Consider the following 24,012-nt stretch of genomic DNA (forward strand, 5'->3'; position numbering starts at 1 on the left):
GTGTTGCATTTTTATTTGTTCATATTTTATTGATGAGCAGTAAATGCCATGGAATAACAGAGTACCTGATTATGATTAGCTGTGTGGGTATATCCATGGTATAAAAGAGATAACAAAGATGATATTCCAAAGATGATGATTTGTGATACTTTATATACAAGTATATAAGTATAAGGACTCTGTATAGGTACCACCCAATCATGTTTGAAGTTTTTCCTGTTGATTCAGCAGGACAAGAATCAAGGACCTGGACTGTTAACAGTGGGAAACCGTTTCAGCTGCAGCTTTTCTCTGCTCGACAAAGATATTCTTTCTTCAGTATGTGCTAGAGCTCACACAATGGTCACTGCTATTAATCCTAACATACAGAGAGATAATGTGTTCTGCCTAAACACACTGGCACTAACTCGGATGTTATTTTCTGTGTAGCAAATACAGGACCTATCTGATTTCATGAATTGGTAGGTGCTGCCACATTCTGGCTGCTTATACATTATCAACTCGAGTCAACACAATCAAGTGAGTGAGTTTAGTTTTACGCAACACCCAGCAATATTCCAGCTGTATAGCATTTGTGTGTAAATAATTGAGTCTGGACCAGACAATCCAGTGATCAACAACATGAGCACCAACATATGTAGTTGGGCACTGATGACACATGTCAACCAAGTCAGCAAACCTGACCATCTGATCATGCTAGTCACCTCTTACGACAAACATGGATTACTGATGATCAGTTCTAACCTGGATGTTCATGAGTTGACAATCATGTGATCTGACATCATTTGCACCATTTCAAACAATAGGATACAATAACATGCTTCAACCAAGTCAGCCTGTTTTTCCTATCAAGTTAGCTTCCTCACAAGACAAGTAAAGGTTGCTGAAGACCTAAGGTATCAGTTCTGGTTGCAATCAAATACACTATAATACATATATATACAATACACATATAATATACACTGTAACATTTCATGTATTATTGAATTTAGATATAACATAAATATTTAACAATAACATTACGATGAGCGTGAGCAAATAAACAGATATGCAATATGCACATCATGGAGATTTGAAATCCCTGGGAGTTGTCTGGTACTGCTACCTGAGTGCTGCTCAAAAGAAACGTTTGGTTTCTTCATCTAAACCTTTGTAAAATCCTGAATCAAAACCCTTTCTGTGTTGCTGATCCTGTTATTCAGTGAAATACAGGTTAACTGTAAATAGCTGAAACCTTTCATATTTTCGAACTAATTTCACAATATTTACTGTTGGGACTCCTTACTGTCTCTCGCTGTCCATTTGTGGGAAAATCCTAACTTCTGAGAATGTCTTGATAATGTAACTTATGTGCATAGTTGTTGAAGCTGACTTTTAGAAGAACCAATTCATGTATTGTGACATATTATTAGTTACTGTTGGTTTACCATCTGAAAACAATTAAATATCAGAAATTATAACTGCTTATATAATTACCAACAAAATTCCTGTAATATATTATTAGGAATATGATATTTTGAAAACAACTCACAATGGTTGTATGAAAAGTTGTAAAATACATGAAAAATTCTTAATTCTAACCAAAATACTAATCCAGTAACTTTCAGTATGTTTCTAGCAGTCATACTTCAATGATCTATGCGTTTGCAGCTGTATAGTTCTGTATTATCATGATTATGCCTAGAAACTGAAAGTTCTGAGTGTCCCATACACAGATGTCCAAAGTAAACTATAACAAACACAGTTCAGGTTTGGTGGCAGAGGTTCGACAGTACAGATGTTCTGTAGGAGAACTTTCTCCAAACTCATTGCTGGCTGTCACTGATATCTTGTACCTTGTTTCAGGGTCAAGGTCGTGGAGCGTGGCACGACCAACACTTTGACCAAAGTCTGTCACCACAACACTTGTCCTGTCACTACATAGGCCATGGGTGAATATTGCAGTCTCGTAATACACTGTGAAGTACCCTATGTTATCACTAGGGTCGTACATCCATGTGAGAGACACGGACTGCTGGTCCACCGCACACTCTTGGGACAGGAGCTTGGGAGAGCAGGGCTTGCCTGTGTCAACAGAAGATACAACAGAATCTTGTAGGTTAAAACTACATTTTATGAACAACTTCCAGACCTATAGGAAGCATAAATTATTTATTCCAATATTGAATGATTACTGACAATGTGGTGAGAGAGTGAGGGTAGTATTACACTTCCAAAGCGACATTCCAGGAACATTAAGCACAGGACAACAATACTGGGTTTCCCACATTGTTTTCATTTGGTGAATCGAATCCAAGCCTTTGCTATGAGGAGCAAACCCTTATCCACTTAATACCCAACTGCCTTCATTGAGCATAGTTTCACTGTACATTTAGAATGACATCGATTACAAACAAGTCAACACACTCTTCCCACTCTGTCCCCTTATTGGGAATCGAAGGTGTGATGTGAACTTCTGTATGACACACAAATCACTGGTCCACCCCACCCCCAACAAAGACTACTGAAGTCGGCACTGTGAAACAAGACAGAGGAAAACACCACTTTAATTGCCAGAATAGCATATATTACAAATGACAATTTGGGTTATATATTCAGCTCATCAGCACCAAATGCTCGGTCCCAGATTGCACTGAGACGTTGCCTCAATGTCTGAATGCTACCTGGGGTGTTTCCCAAGATCACATTTAACCTCAGTGTGTGTGGAACGATTATAAGATAGCTACACAATGTATCAGATCCGTTGACCCCTCACTCGTCCCGCCAGCGGCTCGGCTAAAATGTGTATTCATCAGCGGTCATTTTTACCAGCATACGGACTGGAGAAGTCGACATCACACACGTTACAATGGACAAGAGAATCTCCTCCCTTTGAAGCAGCAAGACACGGCCAGATCTCATGGTATGAATCCTTGAAAGGTTGTGTTGATTTAATATTCAGTTTTAACAGTTTAGTCTTAGTTGACATTGGCTGATCAATGTTATCAGCCTTCCGCTTGGCCATTTCCAAGGTCTGCTGTCAATACATCGCTACAGGTATTTCCGGGTTTATTCACAAAACGGTCCCTATTGAAAAAACAGCACCGTACAAAATGTCACTTAGCGGAAACAGCATTAATAATAGACGAAAACGGAAGATCGTTGAGCCAAAACGGCCACAGAGAGCATAGTGCACACACGTACATGCCCCTCCAGCGACCATATAAAGTCTGTGGTCGCTTTAATAGTTCCATGAAGCTTGTTCTTGTGTGATATATCAATCTTAAAAAGAAATGAAGTTGAAGTCTATGATAGTGTGTTGTTGTTTTTTCCCTCGCGGTCATAAATACGCGATCTGCGTCAGAGAAATTATTTGTTATATGACGAGAGTATATAAATTATATTCCTTATTAGGTCCTTTTATGGATATTTTACGGGGACTCAAATAAAGGTAACACAACGACGCTTGATTAGCAAGTTAGGTACATAGTATAGATTCTCATTATTCCATTTCAATGGAATCTAACATTATATTTGGTGATATTTACACGAGCCAACAGACGATTAATCATTGTCTCAACGACAATTAGTGTTATTTTGTTCAAGACTCATAATTTAGCTACTGTCTCAGTGATAATTAGTTTTATTTTTGTCTAGAAATAGTTTTTGTGTTATGTGGAAAATGACGACGTCATGAGATGTATAGACAAAAAAATGATGGCGGTCGGAAATAAAGGGACGATGATCGAGATCTGTTTTTATTCTGAGGAGGAGGTAGCTATACAACGATTCCAGTACCCACGCACGCAGTGTCTGTAATTCCTTATATGTTATTAAGAGGAGTCAGAAGAAAATGCAGAAAATTTGTTCCCTTCCTTTCCTATACGATTTGGATCTTCATCAAAAAAGCTACATCGGAAGTAGTTCATATGAATAAACTCGTCTAGTTATATGCTGGACTACATCGGAAGCTGTCATCTAGTACGTCACGGAGGAGGAGTTAGTCTGTAGCTATCAAGTTCTTTGGAGTCCTTAATAGATGTATTTCCGACAGGACCTCCATTTTGTCTCGGTGCAGGCATTACACCAGGGAGTCGTTGTACAGGGTGATCGTGGCGCTAATGTGACTGTAACCCCCATGCCTTAAAATAGACTTACGTTAGTCCTTGCGCTAAGTTTTATTTGTACAACGGCACACAGGACTTCCCAACTCCAGCCAAGATTCAAAGCCATAGATATACCATCACTTCGTCAAAGGAATGTTCAGGCCACGTTCGCTAAGCTCAGGAACCACAGAGGGCAGTCTTGCAGGACGCTGTTGTTACTCTATGCCAGGACTAACTCAACAGGACCAAGCCATTCAAAACAAACACGAGAACGCGATACCAGAAGGGAATGGAACATTACGACAGAAGCAGATGTAACGGATCTTGCTCTTCACCACAAGTAGTTATACAGTTTCACAACTGATGTGAATGTTTTGGGGGTAGTATTGTAAGATTTAGTGTCATGGATAATTTGCCATCAGTCCCAATTTTGGAAATGTATTTGTGAAAGGTTAAATGTGCATCTTCACGCCGGAATGAAGTATTTCGCTCCACATTAGAAGTTATGTTAATTTATCATTTAAGAACTTGAAACTTTTCTTTCTATATTATTTCATATTCGAGCGCAGGCCGTGTTTGTTTATCAGTTCTAAATGACTAGAAACTCACGAAGAAATGTAGAAGCAGTTAAACAGATTTGAGTATGGATGTCATTGTTCAGAAATATACTTTGTTATACTCTGGACTTCATTTGCAGAAGGATCGTAACTCTAAGTCTAAGAAGGATTGTCAAGGAGCTGTGATTGTTTTGTAGGGTCTGTTTCCTGAATACGAATTCATGAGGGCAACGAAAAAAAGTTAGTCCAAATTTGGTGATAATCTTTCCAGATTATTTATTGGGCATTAAAAAATATACTTGTTCCAGAAATGTCCCCCAAACAAAAAAATGATAAGAAACTGACCTTGCAGAGGCAAGAAGCACTTGGTGACATCTCCTGCCACCTGTGCCAATTCGGTGTTCTGGTGATTGATGTCAACGATGGGCTGGTCCATGGTGGGGGGAGGACCGTCGAGCGGACACAAGATGGGAGGATGGGTATTCGGTTGATCCATGATGGAAGGAGGGGTGTTCGATTGATCAATGATGATAGGAGGAGTGTCGAGTGGGTTCAAGATGGGAGGGGTATTGTATGCATCCATGATCGGTGGAGGGGTGTTGGGTGGGTATAAGATGGGAGGAGGGGTGTTAAGTACATCCATGATGGGTGGTGGGGAATCATCTTGATCCGCGATGGGAGTTGGGGAATCGAGGGGATCCAAAACAGGAGGGGAATCAGCTGGGTCTGTGATGGGAGGAGGGGAATCGGGTGGATCCACGATCGGAGGAGGGGCGTCTGGTGGGTCCATGAAAAGAGGATGGGGATCCGGTAAATGGTCCAGGCTCTCAAGGAGGCTGTACATGGAACAAGTTGAGAATATATGTGCATCAGTACAAGATATAGAACGGGGTCTAGATTTTCGCAGGTCTCTTAGTCGTAAGTGCCATTTATTATGATTAACTTACGACTATCATAGCGTCAAGAGAGCTTAAAAATGTAGGCCCAGAATAGATGTGCGTTAGTGCAAGATACCACAACATACATGTCGTGCCCATGTTGGTGACTGGGGGCACAGTGGATCAGACAGCTATGTTCGAAGTTTTACTGTTTGCAGTTATTCGGTTTTATCATAGAATTCGTCTCCAAATATGTGGATTATTCCTGTGTACGGCCCTAAACAAACAAATCATAGGCAAACTTGGGAACTCTTTTCATTTATATTGAAAATGGAGTATTACCACAAAGGTCTTCGTTATACACTCAGAACTTACTGGCGGAATTCTGAAACGAACCATAAATGTAATCTTTATGAACAATTATATATACTTACTCATATGTAATCCGTAGTCGAGCGAATTTCTAGTTAACCTTGGACTAGCAAACGTACGTTTATTTATATGAAACACAAGGGTAGAACAATGGTGGAATGAACGGTTGGACTTCCGGTTCCAGGTAAAGTGCTGAATCACCGCTGACCTTGTGACTGGTTACTTAGAACGTGGGACACTAGTATGACTGGTTCTCGCGTTTCCCGTCGGTTACAAAATATGGTATTGCCAAACTGACTTTATCCATCTAGTTCTCATAAGACTGTAACACTTAATCGTCTTCTCGATCCCTATGTCCGATCTAAGTTTTGCCTTTGTAGTGAACCCGGAACGAGTGAGTTAAGTGTCCTTATTGCTGCTTTGAGAAGTATTATATTGAAAAGTTATATCATTTTAGGTCAGTTGATCATTTTGGTAAAACCAAAATCAAATCTAATGTAATTTCCTTGTGGTGATTTAAGTTTTATTCTACATATTTTACGCGAATAGCAGCTAATCTGTAGCTCTGAATATGACATAGACAAATTCCTACCGCCCACAAACTGCCTCCTTCCGATGATGATGTTGTCATTTCCTGACATCGGCGCAGCAGACGATCGTACTGAATGAGTCGGTCAGTGACTTGGTGGGACTGATCTCCAATACCTCTAAAGTGACCACAGCAGCCCCCGAGCGGCGATCTGCTTGCTTGAGAACCTTGCGGATGGTTTCTGGTTGTCTCTGTGTTTGTTTCTTCCTCATTCTGTAATCAAGCGTGAAGCTAAGGCGCCAAGCCAAGGAATGACACTCCTTGTGCTAAAGCTTTGGAAAATTCTCAGAAGCGCCATGTTGATGAAGCGAAGTAAGTTAGGTGTGTGGTATTTTTCTAAGTATTCAAGCCGTGTTTCGATATTGCTGGAATGTTAAACTTAGTAAACCCCAACGCTCTTACTAACTCCAGCAACGCTTCGGCTGCATGTCAAAAGGTAACACCCCTAGTTCCCTCGTGTTGAATCAAACCCAGCCCTCGGCAATGCGAGTCAACGCTTAAGTCACAAGGCTGCTACGGAAAATACAGATTCATGTATGTGCGAAAGCAAGCATGCAGATATTGAACAACAGTCCGGGTGTCATGGACTGCTCACCGAGTACAAGAACTAAAATATTAACTCAACGTGAATAAAGAAGCTGTGTTATTTCTTCTCACCTGTAATTTCTCTTCCGCTGCTATCAGTTTCTCGAGGTAATTATATTCCTCCGTCCTCCGTGACGTCAGATACCCCTCCGCCACCGACAGCAGCCCCTACAACACAATAGGTTACCCACTGGCTTCCACAGATTAGATAATTTGGTTTTGCTTGTTGTCGCGCTCACCATTATTCCATATACATGTCGACCATCTGTAGTTAGTCGAATCAAGAAAAGACAAACCTGTGGATGATATTACGAGCAAAGATTCAGGCTCTTTGAGAGAAGATGACCAATATTTGTCCGCTGAACAAAAATCTGAGGCCACGTCAGAAAGACATTTGGCGAATGTGAACCGACAAGTGCATTGACCAACAGAACAAAATCGGTATTAGCCAATACGAATACAACTTTCTCGAGTTTAAGTAACCAGTGTATAAATTCATATACTTCTATTCCTGGCTTGGCTTTGAAAAACATCGATTTCAAAAACTGAATGAGAAGACTGATTGCATGACAGTACTTTTAGGTCTCTTCTCTCTTCCGTTTTATGTTTGTTCCTATGATTTGGCTGGAATGCCTGACTCTTGCTGGGGACCTATTCTTCTGACCGATCACCGACCTGTATGTAATCCGTCGTCTGATCTAGAGGGATGACTTGATGTTCCCTGTGTCTCGCATCACGACCACGATCTCGTCTGCTGAGGCAACATTTGACGCACACCGGGACATAGCACTGGGTACAGAACAGATTCACTCTCTCGTCCAGGTGGTCGGGGCACAGCGGGTCTACAGCACAGATTCATAAGCATCATGAGACTCGCGGGTTGCTATTACTATATTACATGTATAACGAAAAGAAGCAAATGCCAAATGAAGGTGCACCAGACAGACTCGTCGCAAGCCTTTTGTTTAGATAGTATTGGGGGCGTTTTGGGCAACCTGTATGTGTAAGCCCGGGCTTCTTTTATAATGGTAACTACGCCAATGCAAGACCCGAAGAAGATGTAACTGTCCATACTTTGTGCATGTGAAGAGTGGAGCAGATGGTCGTAACTGGATACAGGGCACTGAGAGCCTCTGTCAGACAGCGACAAGTAACTGAATTTGTGACCAACATGGAGCTTCCATCTTCTTTAATTCTTCAAAGGCATTTAGAAGATGGCATAGTAATACAGGACAAATTTTATGGACAATGAGGGGTCTAGGATAAGCCCCGAAACGTCGTGAAAATAAACTCAGGAAGTTGCTATCCATCACATTTGTCTTGTATTCCATCTTCTTTACCAAGCATTTATTCAAATACACAAAAACACCTTGACATATCTCACGATTAATGAGCCGCGATCTTTAGGACAGGATTTTTCGTCTCTTGCAACAAAGGTATCCTCCAGTACAGAATCTGCCGAGCTGGAAGCTGCTTTACACTACTGATATAGTAGACTGGCCCTTCAGAGGGTCAGGAGGTTGGCATGTTGAGGCGAGTGACCGCTGTCATACCTCCACAAGGAGGTTACACTCAAGATTGGCCTTGAATCGTGTAAGACTCGCAAAATGACATTTTGAAAATTCAGATTCACTAATAAATTCAAACATTCCAGGGCCATGCTTGTACACACATGATTTCATATGACAATCAGTTGGTTTTATTTGTAAATGAGTAATCATCATCATAAACTCAACATGGATTCCAATCATTTTGTCGGGTTTTTTTTATGAGTCAAAGAATCATACGGGTCAGAAAAAGTCGTGCTTTTCCATCGTGGTCACCATGAGAAGTTTTATGGACGTATTGAAAACCTGTCACTGCCAAAATACAGGTGGGGTTTAGTTAAGTTCTTTGTGTATATTAAAGTGATCATGGGAGCACACGGTACAGCAACGTTTACCGGAGGTAGCCATATACAAGAGGTAATGTAGAACGATGGCTTTACCATCAAACAACTCCGCCAATGCTCTCATCATATATCTGACTGAAAGCACCTTGCACGACCAGGCGGGGCTCAGGTTCAGAACATGAACTGTTTGTGTGAAGAGTGTCAACGGCTTCTTATCATTGATTCTTGCCTACTCTTGAAGATGGAGTATCTGAAGATCCATCGTATGTTCAGACATTAGTATGACCCCCCTCTTTCTCACCTGAGTTAGGACTGTCATCAATCACCTCCTCCAGAGCATAGTTCTTGGGTAGACCTTTCACCCCTCCTGGCGCCAAATGAACCTTTCTGCACGTGGGGCATGTGATCCGGCCCTTCCTGACGAGTCCCTTGGTGCAAGTGGTCCGACAGAAGCTGTGGCCGCATGGGAGGACCACGGGGTCATTGAAAGGATCTAGACATATGGGGCAGCTCATGACACGGTGTCTCGTGTCTAGGCTTGCCTGAAAAACAAGCATGGTATACATATTTCAATTAGGCTCTGAGGTTGAGGCTTTCAGCTTCCTGTACTTGAAAATAGATCTGGAAGACCTTGCACAAATCTGCGTTTTTCATGTTTAAGACTAGTCTATGTATGCTATGCAATAGCTGCTATTTGCCTATTTGTTTTTTTCCAAATACAGCGTTAATACGGAAGTCAATGGAGAAAAAACAAACAAACAAAAAAACAAAAAAAACAACAAAACAAACAACCCAAACAAAAAACAAAACAACCCAACCCCCCCCCCCCCCCCCCCCCCCCCCCCCAAAAAAAAAAAAAAAAAAAAAAAACCATTTGTTTTAGTTAACCCAACGTCCTCGGTCAGTCCCATGGGGCAAGACGGACGCTCCGGTCGGCGATAGACCTAAGACAAGGTGTCAAGGTGATCGTACCTCCCATACTTTAACATTGGATTAACATAGACTTACAGCCATCGTAGCGCTTTGATCATTTTGTGGAAGCGGCCATGCTTGGTCCCCAGCAAACTATGCATGTCGTCAGAGACGACTAATGGAATCGGGTCCTAAACCTGGCTGATGCATGTCATCATATCCAGAGTTGGTAGATCGATACTCATGATGTAAATCATTGGATAGTGTCGATTATTTGTAAACCGCCGTCATATTGTCGGACAATTGCTGTTTTGAGCGTTAAAAAACAACAACAACAACAACAGCAGCAACAACAAAGACGTTAGATAATGCCACACCCACGCTCATTATATCGGAGAAATCATAATAGTTCACGTCTGTTAGCTGTCGAAACATCAGTGTCAGCAGAGAGCATGTGGTGTATGGTCAAGAATACAGAGCACCTGTCAGGTCGGCTGATAGTCAGTTGTTCGGTCCGGCTTCATCGTTAAGAAAGGTACTTCTGATTATTCTGTGTGGCGCTCGGGATAAAAAATCCCAGAACTGGACTGGAATCGATATGGCAGGTCTGAGAGTGGTACCCTGTGTTGAGTGCATGCATAGTATCTAACTGGATATAACATCGGCATTCGGCATTAAGTACAGAAGCAGTGAGAAAGTGTGGTGTTATGCGGCTTTTCACAATACTCAAGCAAAATCACAGCTAGGGACAACAGAAATGGGTTTCACACATTGTACCCATGCTGGTAATACAGCCGGGGTATTTAACCACTAGGCTACCCAACTGCCCCCGAATAGACGCAGTCACACGCGCTCAAAGTGAGACGCTGGCCACATACCTATAAACACGGGCATACAAGCATAGAAACATTACCACGACACACAGGTGATTCGAGCCTACAGGTTCCTGGTAAACCCACGAGACCTAACCCTGCTCGGCCAATTACGACGTCATCCGCGTCGTCTTTCATGTTGTGGGTGTTATCCATGACAGCTGCGCGTTGATGCAGTGCGACATATCGAGCCCTGTGTGTACAGGCATCAAGTTGCAAATATATAGACAATGGCTTCAAACGGTGCTGCAATTAATGTTTTGTTTAACATTAAATACAAGCAAGGGTGTAATGTGTGTAATAGCCATCCGCATCAGATTTCTAATTAATGTGAAAAATAGATTCACTTCCGGACTCGCTGTAGAACGGCTTGCTCTATACCATCACTCAACACTGCTGTAAACACCATTTCAAGTGTACGTGTAAGTGGAGCCAACAGCCAAATATATTTTTGAAAAATAAAGTTTTGGACTTTCTTTGTAATTAAGTATGTTTTAACTGGTAACAACCCATGGAACATGGTGTAGAGAAATCAAGAATAGTGAACACTCCCTTGGTCCGTCTTGTGACAATACAGGCATCTTTTTTGTTTTGTAATCTATTTGATTTCTGTGGCAAATAGAATAACACAGATTAAGGAAACATGAATGTAATTACAGTAATATTGATATTCCATTTTAAGAAGTACAAAATCTCTCTCCATCAAAATCAATGACATTTGGTGGAATACATTTGATGGAATCTGAAAGAGGTAACGCTGAAAACTGAAATCATGCAACCTACGTTACCACCACATGTAATCTACCTTACTATTACGTTTCAATGATTTTAATGTTACGTGAAACAAATTTGGAATAAAATTTTGCCTTGTACAAAATTTCATCCACTATTAACCAGAAATCAATGTAATATCCTTGCTTGGAAAGGGCATCAGATGAGGAAACTGAAGACCTACGAAAAAACCCTCACTGTATGTTAGCTCTGTAGCCATGGATGCCATGGAAAAGTAACGAAGTATAGCAGTATTAGAGGGTGTCCGATAATGTTAAGAATGGTCACTTTAGTGTAATTATGTTACCAAGCTCAAATGTTTTAGAAACAACCTAGCAAATGCATTGATGTAACATTAGCTGGATTTTGTATAGTAAGTCTTGTATTGTTAATAGGTGTTATCACGTATATTACATCACAGAGATTACATTTACGTGTACTGAGTATCACAGATTGTCTCTGTACTTCATCTGTGACATATTACTGCAATTTGCTGCATCTCATTGAAGCACTTGCCTCGCTATTATCGGTTATTTCCAGCATTTATGTTGTACATTGATATATGTAGGTCACGTAGATAACATCCCTAAAAAGCCCAAAACGATATAAACTCTAATTATGCTTTTAAAGGCATCTGGAGTAATCGGCTGTTTAGCTTTATCACATGTTCTTAATTACTTCTTCACCCTTTTCATATCATTTTAACTTAGATTACGCATATACTGGAGACAATATGAAAATGATCATCTAGGATATGTGTGTGTGTGTGTGTGTGTGTGTGTGTGTGTGTGTGTGTGTGTGTGTGTGTGCGCGCGCGTGTATAGACACACATACATATATATATATATATTTAAACGCTATTTTTCATTTTCTCTTGAACGAACAACATTATAGAATGTTTATTAATGCTTTTTCAAAAACGTTTTCAGGATTCTCTGTCGTGGGTTACATTGTACAGATATCCCGTCTGGAGACAAGAGTTTTTGTAATAAAATCAATCATCTGTGGATAGTCAGATAAGCATGAAGGTGTGCCATTTAACTTTGTTTGCGATGCCTCTGGGTTGATATTTAATAGCAAACATATTTTCAAAAACACATCCTGAGGCTACGTTTTAAGTGCGACAGCAACATTAATAAAATGACCCAACTTTACCGAGAATTGGTGAACATACAATCAATTTTGGTAGACCTCGTTATACCATTGATCGACACTGCTGTAAAAATATTCTTTGGTTCATCCCCCGTTTTACCGTCAGACAACACACCTGCTGATCCCCGTTGTACCATCAGTCAACACTGAATGGAGATAAAGCGTTCTCCAACTCGGCTTACAACGTGGGTCAAACCGCCACTTTGGCTAAGTGATTCGAGCGTTTGCCCGGCGATTCGAAGGTTGGTGGTTCGATATCTTTGCCGCGACACATCGAAAAAGATGCCAGTGGTTGCTCTGTCTAGCGCTCGACCAAAGGGGATACGCCTGGGACTAGTAGGCTGGTGACAATCTAATGTGTCCGGGGAGGGTGATATGTTACATTATAATAGGCTATCCCATATGGATAGCACTTTAAAACCGATTTACGTCCGAACAAATACAAGCAGCCACGCACGCACAGGAAGGTGCACGTTCGCTGTGTATGTGAAATATATACTACTTTAAGCAACGTTAAACCCCAACAACCTGACCTTAAACCATTATTAGCGCTTGTAGTTGTTGTCTGAGAATATCTGCGTCTTGTAATGGTAACATTCGTGAAGCTATAACTCGTATTTATTCCACCGCCAGCATGCAATACGCCATGACAAGAAATACGTATAGTTGCAAAGTCTTTAAAATCCGACCCTCAAGATCAAACATCCCCTCCCTACTACATGTAACATGTATGTAATATGTATGGTATTGTGTTCATTTAGGTTTACACTCACCTTGTGCAGAAAAGATTGCCTTTGTGTGTGTCTTCTCTGTCCCTCCGAGGTTTGTAATCTGTGTTAGTGTAGCTGTCGAGGTTTAACATTTCAGTACCACATGGCTATGTTCAATAAATGTTCATTGCAGGAAAATCAACAAGGGAGATATACATCTGTTGCCACGAGAACAGTGCGAATCGTTGGTGTGACTGACAGAACATTTCCTGGTCGATATACAGATTATAGTACGTTTGTGCACACTTTGCATGATAGGTGCGTGTTAATGAAAATGCCGTAATGGAGATTTTCATACAAGTCAACAGTAACAATTACTGTATCGATAGTACATCCGGAGAAACATTCAGGAATGTTTTCAGACTATATCATCCACACTGGAGACAGCTGAGTCTTTACACATCTCTGGCCATCCGCGGTGTAGCATTTCTCTAAGGTGTACATATCGATGCATAAATATCTGCCCCCTCATGAATGAACGTTTACATGCTGGTTTGCCAAAAAGAAAGCATGGTCAGCATATTATGTTCTCAAATGGTTGAGTTGTTGCTTACTCATATCAATCAATGTCAGTCAATGATTGTCGGTCAGATTAATGCCTGAATGCATGTTTGATGCACGTGCATCCCGATTTCAATGTTGTTTTGTGCAAACTCTTCCCTTTTCATAAACAAAACCATTTTTAATCTCATGCTATACTTTATTGAGCAAAACAGGCCATACGGTCACGATTCATGTTTTCCTTAAACCTCACTTCCAGTGTATGTTTGAAGAACAAATACAGTGGAAGCTGTCAAAACCGGCACCTGACCAATCTGGCAAGTTGTCAACACCGGTATATAATCTCAGCCCCATTCTTGGCTTGTACATTTACCATCAGCTCTACAATCCAACACTTTGTCTAAACCGGATTTTTCTTCAGTCCCAGTGAGAGCCGGTTTAGACAACTTCCACTGTAGGTTCAAATTCGCCGTAGATTATTAAATATCATTTCCAATATTACGACGTTTCTTTTGCCTTTCAGTGCAAATGAGTTGTCAGTTAGCAATATCTAGCAGAATTGACACAGCATACCAAAACTTTCTGTTGTGCATAATTTCCACTTAATCATGTTGATCATGTTAACGGAAACCTTCTGATGCCGTCTCCATAATGCATATACTACAATTACTGATTACTTGGTTTGATCCGTGAAGATTAGAATAGAATAGTCTTCAGCAACCCATGCTTGCCACAATAGGCGACTATGCTTGTCGTAAGAGGCGACTAACGGGATCGGGTGGTCCGACTCGCTGACGTGTCATCGGTTCCCAGTTGCGCAGATCACAGGCAAAGTGTAGCGCAAAATGGGTTGCGCAGCAGAACGAAACTGACCAGTCTTCGTATATGCGAGCGAAGCGAGCAAAGGTTGGCATCAAACTTCCCTCGCTTCGGTCCGAAAAATATTTTTCATGTCAAAATAAAATATCGCCACCATCAAATATAGACACGCATTTACTCAGCAATATGGCAGTTTTTTGTAAATAATCGAGTCTGGACCAAGCAATCCAGTGATCAATATCATGAGCATCGATCTGCGCACAGGCAAAGTGTAGCGCAAAATGGGTTGCGCAGCAGAACGAAACTGACCAGTCTTCGTATATGCGAGCGAAGCGAGCAAAGGTTGGCAACAAACTTCCCTCGCTTCGGTCCGAAAAATATTTTTCATGTCAAAATAAAATATCGCCACCATCAAATATAGACACACATTTACTCACAGGGTGGTGCTCTCAGATTTCCAACCTCATACTTAACGATTACTCAGGTGAAATATATTTTAATCAACGTTTTAAGCGCCGCTGGTGCTCTCACAGAGCGTTCTTCGCCTCCATTACCCCTGCCAGCTTCCGGTTCAGCGGAATGAAGGAACAGGTTAGGTAACTCTGAAAACACTTGTCGAGTCGCATGTCCTCCGCAAAGTTCGCAGATGACAGTCGTCGTGCATATTAACCATGAATGAGGAGCAAAGGAACTGCATTGCTGTTGCTGAGGCAGGCCACAATCTCCTTATAACAGGACAATGCGGGACAGGAAAGACATTTACTTTGAGGTATGGATGTTTTGTTTTTAAATTTCAAGTCATCAAGTGGATTTGTCGTGAGGTGTCACGGTTTTCGTTTACAGTGAAAACGATCTTTTGCTTTGTAATAGAACTATTTTGTATTGATAAGAATTGATCAAGAAATGAAAAGAATAGCTTTTCGTCAAATCGGTACTTAGATCACATGGAACACTTTTTCTTAACAAGAAAAGAAATAAGTTTAATTTTACTTCATATTACGTACCAGCTGACGGCATCTGTCCCAGCGTATGGTCACATTTTACTGTGTTTGTATTTCCCTCAAAAATAACTACTTGCGCAATTACCTCCCTTGCATTCATCCACTCGCTACGTCAGGAGTGAGCCTTTTTAGAATAACTGTTACTAAAATTCTAACAATAACCACAATATATCAGATAAATAATCTGGAACAGTTTAATGAGAAATTTGGGCAATATGACGTGTCCTCTTAATTTCTGCTTATTCTTGTTCCTTCATTCCGCTGAACCGGAAGCTGGCAGGGGTAATGGAGGCGAAGAACGCTCTGTGAGAGCACCAGCGGCGCTTAAAACGTTGATTAAAATATATTTCACGTGAGTAATTGTTAAGTATGAGGTTGGAAATCTGAGAGCACCACCCTGTGAGTAAATGTGTGTCTATATTTGATGGTGGCGATATTTTATTTTGACATGAAAAATATTTTTCGGACCGAAGCGAGGGAAGTTTGTTGCCAACCTTTGCTCGCTTCGCTCGCATATACGAAGACTGGTCAGTTTCGTTCTGCTGCGCAACCCATTTTGCGCTACACTTTGCCTGTGCGCAGATCGATGCTCATGATATTGATCACTGGATTGCCTGGTCCAGACTCGATTATTTAAAAAAAACTGCCATATTGCTGGAACATTGCTGTGTGCGACCTATACTAAACTCACTATTACTTGGTTTGATGATACTAATCAGAAGAGAGGTTGTCGGCTTGCAATAATCTGATATTGGAAGATGTGGAGAACCTGGAGGAACAAGAGAGACGATCGACAGGATTACAGGAAGGAATGGAGAACACGGGGATGATAAACTGAACCCCAGTCTAACGTTGGTATTAAGTCTGTGTTTAGAGACCTTTACAAACATGTGATTATATGCTGTCATCCCCAATCATGTCATGAAACTGAATGATAACAATTACAGAAACATCTTCAGTTTGGGATACCATACTCTAAACCAGACGTTTATAGTTTGGTCAAAGCATACATCTTCAGTTTTCATGACATACAAACACACTCAGGCGAATCAAACTGCTATAAACGGAGGCTTGTTTCTCAAAACAGTCGTAGCGCGAAGTTGATTGTTACTCCGAGTATACTTCAGTATAGACAGTCATAGCACTACGATCGCTTAGAGAACGGCACTTGGGTATTCGATTGTACGACAAAAATGTCCTCGAAAAAATAGCTATCGTTTTAAAAGTACCGGAAAAGGTCCTGTCGTAATATACACCTGTTGAATCATCAACTTTGAGGTCAAAGATTTTAGAAAAACATTGATAACTCACGCGTAAGGGTCATTAAATGGATTAAACTATCTTCCATCTTTTAATGAGACTAGGATAAACATGAAGTACTCACATACTCAGTTTATTAAAACTTACTAAATGTTTAGATCTTTTAAACGACATTTAGAAACATGAAGTACACACATTTGTGTGTTTTCAAATGCATGAGTTGTAAATTTGTCTTCCATTTACTGCCATTGCCCAAGACGCATCAGCCAATGCGGATATGAGCCGGGAAACCAAGAGCAAATGACTAGCGACTAGTTATCGCCACGTACCTGTTATCTCCAACACCTGCCTGTAGCCCTTGCACAGACAGCTTGATTTTAACTCTCGCAGCCAATCGTTTTTGTGATGTGTCAGTGTGTGAAATACTTTGGTAGTACAAGTCAAGCTGTCTGGGCAGTTTTGCATTCGCTACAGTCAGGTGTTGGCGATAACAGGTACGTGGCGATAACTGGTCGCTTGAGAGTATATATGTCCGGATGCAGAAACGTGGCGGCAGGAAGGAAATCAATCCCCGAGTCCCTGCATGGTGAACAGTAGAATGTGTAAGTCTCAACAGACGTTCCAGACCCATGTAGTATACGAGAAGGAATACGACCCAGTATACATAATTATTCATCAATATTTGCCTCTGTGATGCATACAGGATCTGTTCATTTTTGTCTGTTACATTTTTGTTTAACTATGCCTATAAACGTTATGAAAAATATGACATGTGTTTTTATTCTTTTGTGAAACATCTCCTTTTTCAAAATAGGACTTATTTCTGGAGGACCTTTTTCTTAGGTAAATTTAGTGCTTTCGTCCGGTACATTTTCCGCACACTGGGTCCTCAAAGAAAGGTTCATGGATTGTAAACTGAAATCATTGTTCATTGTTACAAATGATTTGACCCGTGAAAGTCCGGGCTAAAATAAGCCTTCAGCAACTCATGCTTGCCATAACAGGCTACTATGCTTGTCGTAAGAGGCGACTAACGGGATCGGGTGGTCAGGCTCGCTGACTTGGTTGACACATGTCATCGGTTCCCATTTGTGCAGATTGATGCTCATGCTGTTAATCACTGGATTGCCTGGTCCAGATTCAATTATTTACAGACCATATAGCTGGTATGTTGCTGAGCACGGCGTAAAATTAATGTCACTCCCTCACTCCCTCACTACATGTCATTTGATTCATTCAGAATGCTGGACACCTAACCATACAGTAATTGGTGGCTTCTGAACAGGAACTTCAAATGTAACACTGTGGCGATTACGGTTGTACCAAACTGATGAAAATATGCATTAATATGTCATTAACTTTAATTTATCAAGGTTATGATATATTTATCTGATTTACATTTTTGTAGAACAAATTACATTTGACAAGAACAAGGCATTTTGATGACTTTTCAGATGCATTCCCATCTTCACCATCAGTCTGTTCAGTCCTTTGGTGAAATCTCATCGAGCGTCCAGTATCCCTGTAACATCTGGTCTGACAAACAAATAAGCTAAGCGTTTGAGATATGTCATCTGCAAACAGAACGTGAGCCACTAAGAAAGTCACAACGACATTCATTGGTTGAATTATCTCGAGCATCGTTTAGCGCTTAGTGCAACAGCCCGCTTGATGATTCTCAACCCAGAACATCTGACCTCAAATACAAGCACAAAGGTCCTATCATAAGGGCTATTCCTTGACTCAAGCACGGCAACACATTCCAAGTATAGAACCCAACTGCCCTTCCTGTACCTGCCATTCACAAACAGCTCCTCTACATTCCCCAAATATCTGCAGAATTACATTCCATCCAGATCTCTCCGTGCAGGTCCCAGCACCTGGTTGTTTTTTTCCCCAAAATGACACATTGTACCCATGGACACATTTGCCTCTCCTTCGCTGTGACAAGCCAACGGAACGGTCTTCCTTTCTAACTCGGAACTTCTAAACCAACCTGTTCGGCCTTAATTGCTTTTATGACCGGTCTCTTCCATCAAGCTGTGGAGTGAACTATTCTGCTCTGGCACATAGAAAATCGACCCCTAAAACTGTCTATTACCATCACCGATAATGTGTACTACACCCTTAACACGAAGAAACTATATATATATATATATATATATATATGTATATATATGTATATGTATATGACACAAATTCCAAGCATGTCTCTGTGTGATACTGATGATACTAGTTCAGTTCAAACAATACCTTATACGATTGTCGCACGTATCAGTAAACACAAATAGTTCGGCTTGAAACTGATAAATCTCTACTGGACAGCATTCACTCAGCCTTTATTAACTTGTCGTGTTGTTCACAACAAGCAGGGCGTGTATATTCCCCATTCGACTGCATTGTTTTCCTGACACAGACGTCACACGTGTTCCATTACCTACACGTTGCCAGTTAAACGACGACATTATCATTCTCTATTTGTCTGCTATGTACAATGTATTGCATTACAGAAGAGCAAAACGACCAGAGGACAATCACCACCTGCCTAGGCCTTGAGAGGATGTGTCAGTGGACATTTTATTAAATGTCGGCTGGGTTTATTACAGCTTTTTGAAAATGAAGGAGAAAAACTTTCCGAAACGAATTTCTCAATAACGTGATATCAAAACAGAAAATGAATTGTCCATTTCAATCTGTCCATTTCATAATGACGCCCGAAAGAAAAATATTAAAGATCATTGGATAGTGACGCCGTCATTGAAAGCTTCCGTATATATTTTAATGACTAAGTCCGAATCTCATATATTAAACCATTCACTATATATTAAACATTCAGTAGTCGAAGAAATAAAGTGTTTAAAAAAACGTGATGCTTCCTGTTTGAAACAGTATCACATGTTCATACTCTCTTGTATACGAGGCAGATGCCTTTCGCATAATACACCTTTTGACTTGACTTTGATGTGAGATGTTCATTCAACGGACTGTTGTTTTGGTCGGCTGAGTCCGGATTATAAAGCACCGTTCTCATAGCAAGTGGATTGTTGAGAGAGTCCGGATTATAAAGCACCGTTCTCATAGCAAGTGGATTGTCGAGAGAGTCCGGATTATAAAGCACCGTTCTCATAGCAAGTGGATTGTTGAGAGAGTCCGGATTTTAAAGCACCGTTCTCATAGCAAGTAGGTTGTTGAGAGAGTCCGGATTAAAAAGAAGGTTTTAATGATAAATTAAGAACAAGTTTACCGGAAGTCAACGAGTAGTCCGAATTATAGAGAAAATCGGATCACACAGTGTCCGGACGTGACATAGGTTTAGCCGTAGAAGTAAACCACATGTCCCTGAAGTTCTGCAAATCTACTGCGAGTGGAACAGTCATAACCTTACGTATATGAGACGGGAGAACACACCTGAATTTGCAGTTTTTAGATATATTTCATACGCATTGCACCTGAGGGTTGTTAGAAGATATGTGACAGATAATACTCACTCAATGAAATCATCCAAGCTGACCAAGCTATTGAAGAAACCGTTATGATGCATGCGACAACTCCATCGGCAACGTATTACATGTAGGGGCTTAAAATCAAAACAGATCACGAACAAAGATGATCATTTGCCATAGTTACATTCTTTCTAAGACATTGGGGCGAAAAGCAATATGGCCGGACTATGCATCCAGTCCACAGACACTGAGTCGTCATCGGCTTATCACACATCTCATTGCCTCACCGTCACATTACCACAGTATAACGTCCAATGATAGTCCACAGAAGGGTGAGGGTATGATAATACGGTTAATATCAATTGCAGTCCAAGAGACTCGACTTCCAACGCCATATTCCAAGTGCCACTCGCGTACGTCAATCCTTAGTGCAGAGATGAGTCGGCGGAAGTGCTCTTTGTCGTCATAGTGTAAATTGTGGGTCTAGGAACAATGGCTTTCTTACAGAACATCCCCTTGAGCTCATGTCGAAATCTAGAGCCCGTCACCGAGTACATGATGAAGTTAATGGTGTTGTTAAGGTACTGAAGCATGTTGACGAGCGACCATAACAGACTTCTCGTAGCTTTTGTCTCGAGAGACAAACCCTCTGAGTGGATGTTTGAGTAGATGGCGTATACACAAAACGGGGTTGTGCAAATTACGTACGCCGCACTAACCGCAACCAGAGTCATCGTCATTGATGACGTCTTGTTTTTCCTTGCCGTGACGTTTCCACAGTAGCCTTTCACGTCGTTGGCCTTCGTGTCGCTGCTGTAGACGGTTCTGATGATGCAGAAGTTGGAGATGATGAGGATGGATGACGGAAGGAATGAGTAGAAACAGAAGTCCACCCAAGGCCATATCGTCGTCTCGAAGCGGTAGTAGTCATCTGTAATGCCGTCGCAAGGAATAAGCAGCGTCTCATTTCCCTCTTGGTAGTAATAATCGCCAATACCATAGAGGTAGTGGGCGTTCAGTAGCAGAAAGAAAACTAGGATGCTTCCAATGATAGCATATGCTGCCTTCCTGGTACATTTCATCTTAACTGTGTGTGGAAACATCACCGACAGCACCCGTTCCAACGTCACGCCCACGAGGAGCCAAGCCGATGAATGTACAACCGCATAAACGATCCAAGTGTGAATTTTGCATCCTGGCTCAGTCATCCGGCGGATATCTAGGTTCAGAAGATACCTTAGCCATTGCCGTAATAACCCAGTATACAACACGACGATGTCAACAACAGCAAGGACGCGGAGGTACAGCGACGTCGTCGAGAACTTCATTGACGTCTTCGACAACACAAGGATGCATAAAATATTACCTATTGAGCCCATGACAATGAGTATTGGTGGAATGTATGTCCATATTGCCACGGCCACCTTATGCTGAGTGAAATCCTCCAGCTCGGGGACACCGCCTGTCTCGATCGTGCTGTTATTCATCCTGGATGGTCAGACTTTGAGCATGGGGCGGTTGACCTGTTTGTCAGTTCAAACAATACCTTATACAATTATCACACGTATCAGTAAACACAAGTTATTTCGGCTTGAAACTGTTAAAATCTCTACTGGGCTGCATTCACTCAGCCTTAACTTGTCGTGTTGTTCACAACAAGCAGGGCGTATATATTCCCCATTCGGCTGCACTGTTTTCCTGACACAGACGTCACACGTGTTCCATCACCTTCACCTCGCCCGTCTAAAGAGGTAATTACCCCTATCTGTCTGCTCTGTACTGTGTACTGTACTGTACAGGGTATTGTACTCTGTACGGGATATTGTACATAGAGAAGCAGAACGACCAGAGGACAATCACCAAATGCTAGGGCCCTGAAAGGATGTGTCCCAAGGTGTTGTGTCACACCGTTATTGCCAGACTTATGTTCTTGTAGTGCCCTGTTTTCTTCTGTGACCTACTGTGATAATCTGTCGCTTTTTCTGAACATCTCTCTCTTTAAACATCTTCTGTTTTCACTGTAAATCTGTTGTTCAGTCTGAAACGATAGTACAATGGCGTATGTGATTCTCGGGTGTACGTGGCTTACAAACATGAGTGGAATCGCGTAAAAAGGTATTCACATTTCTTGCCATATATACGTGAACAAAATTGATGTACATAAAGATTTACAAGCATAAAGGTATAATTTACAGTAAAATCACCATCAAAATTAAAGAATAGCGTCTGACACAGGCGGTTAAGTAATGTTATACAATAGGAATGTTATACAGTAGAGTCATGTAATGGGTTATCCGTCCTTTGTGACGGTGTAGATCAAGATTGTTGACCGATGACCTACGGTACATGAACTGGACTTGTACTGGACATGTCGAGAGTTGCACCGATCTTTTAAGTGAAGTTATTGTCAGTCAGTGAAATCAAGTTCCATGTTTTGATTATCAGGGTTCCAGTCAGTAATGTTGCAGCTCTTAGCCGACAGTTTTGACACCATTGCCATGTCTAACGTTGTTCTTGCACATGTATATGAATACATGATGGCAGTTGACTGATTAAGGCTGGAGACTCCCGACCCCCATCATACTACGTTGTCGGTGCCAAAGAGTGTCAACGGAGCTTTATCATCAGTACAACGGTTACACGATGTTTGATCAGTGTGTGTCAGTGCCACCACCGCTGTACGATTACCTACATGTCAGTGGGTGTAGTTAGAAAGGTCTCGCCAAACCCTGTAATGAACCGTATCAAATAATTTAAAACACATTTATGATGTCAGAACACCAGCGGGATAAACTCTTTCCATACATCATTGTCTTCTAAACAGAGGCATGCAGTGTATTTACTTGTACTATACATATAAACAAGCAGAAATGCTAATTCACACTTCGTGATAATTTAATGAGTTTCATGTCTCAATTTTTTTTAGAGATCTCACTGAAAAAAATTCGTTATATACGCCTTACCTCAAAACCTGCCTGCGCGGTTGTCAACAAGTGCCGCCGCGCTGTTGTCAACAAGTGCCGCCCCAGCGGTCCTGAATACTCACTCTGTCACATTCTCCCACCGGCTAAAGTACTGACGCTCGACAACTGACCAATCAGAAATGCTCTTTCGCGACTCCCAACAGGTAGCTATTACACTGCCAAATGACTGTATCAAAAACATACCGCACTTTACCCATTTGCAATTCAACCCACGCGTCAATTTATTTGTTATCTCATTCCGCCTGACTTCCGGCAATAGTAAATGAACATATCATTTTATCAGTTTACCGATCTGTATTGAAACTATTGATTGTTTTAAGTACATTTAGCAATAAAACAAACCAGAAACCATTATCTTGTCCATGATACTATATCCATTAAAAGATAATCGCGACGAAAGCTGATATTTGTACTGATGGAACATCCGTATTTAGTGATACAGTGGTATAAATACCCTCGCATATAAACCTCTACCAAAACGCATGGCACACATATGTGCGCACAACGTACGTATATGCATAAACAAGAACTACTACACCACAGAACTGTACACTTATAAACCGACTGACG

General features: G+C 41.2%; 2 protein-coding genes across 2 annotated transcripts; both read right to left on the reverse strand.

Annotated features, from left to right (window-relative positions):
* Position 1: 1 nt before the first annotated feature.
* Positions 2-9,971, reverse strand: LOC137272065 (uncharacterized). The gene is made up of 8 exons (XM_067804433.1): positions 9,966-9,971; positions 9,259-9,499; positions 7,742-7,908; positions 7,139-7,234; positions 6,496-6,694; positions 5,896-5,905; positions 4,988-5,478; positions 2-2,064 (listed from the first exon to the last, which is right to left on the reverse strand). The coding sequence occupies exons 1-8, from the start codon at positions 9,969-9,971 to the stop codon at positions 1,730-1,732; spliced, it is 1,545 nt and encodes a 514-aa protein (XP_067660534.1). The 3' UTR covers positions 2-1,729.
* A 10,442-nt stretch (positions 9,972-20,413) lies between these two features.
* Positions 20,414-22,445, reverse strand: LOC137272948 (neuromedin-U receptor 2-like). The gene has a single exon (XM_067805374.1). The coding sequence runs from the start codon at positions 21,943-21,945 to the stop codon at positions 20,884-20,886; it is 1,062 nt and encodes a 353-aa protein (XP_067661475.1). The 5' UTR covers positions 21,946-22,445; the 3' UTR covers positions 20,414-20,883.
* Between the last annotated feature and the right edge of the window lie 1,567 nt (positions 22,446-24,012).

Source organism: Haliotis asinina, chromosome 2 (genome assembly GCF_037392515.1).
Source record: "Haliotis asinina isolate JCU_RB_2024 chromosome 2, JCU_Hal_asi_v2, whole genome shotgun sequence".
NCBI lineage: Eukaryota > Metazoa > Mollusca > Gastropoda > Lepetellida > Haliotidae > Haliotis > Haliotis asinina.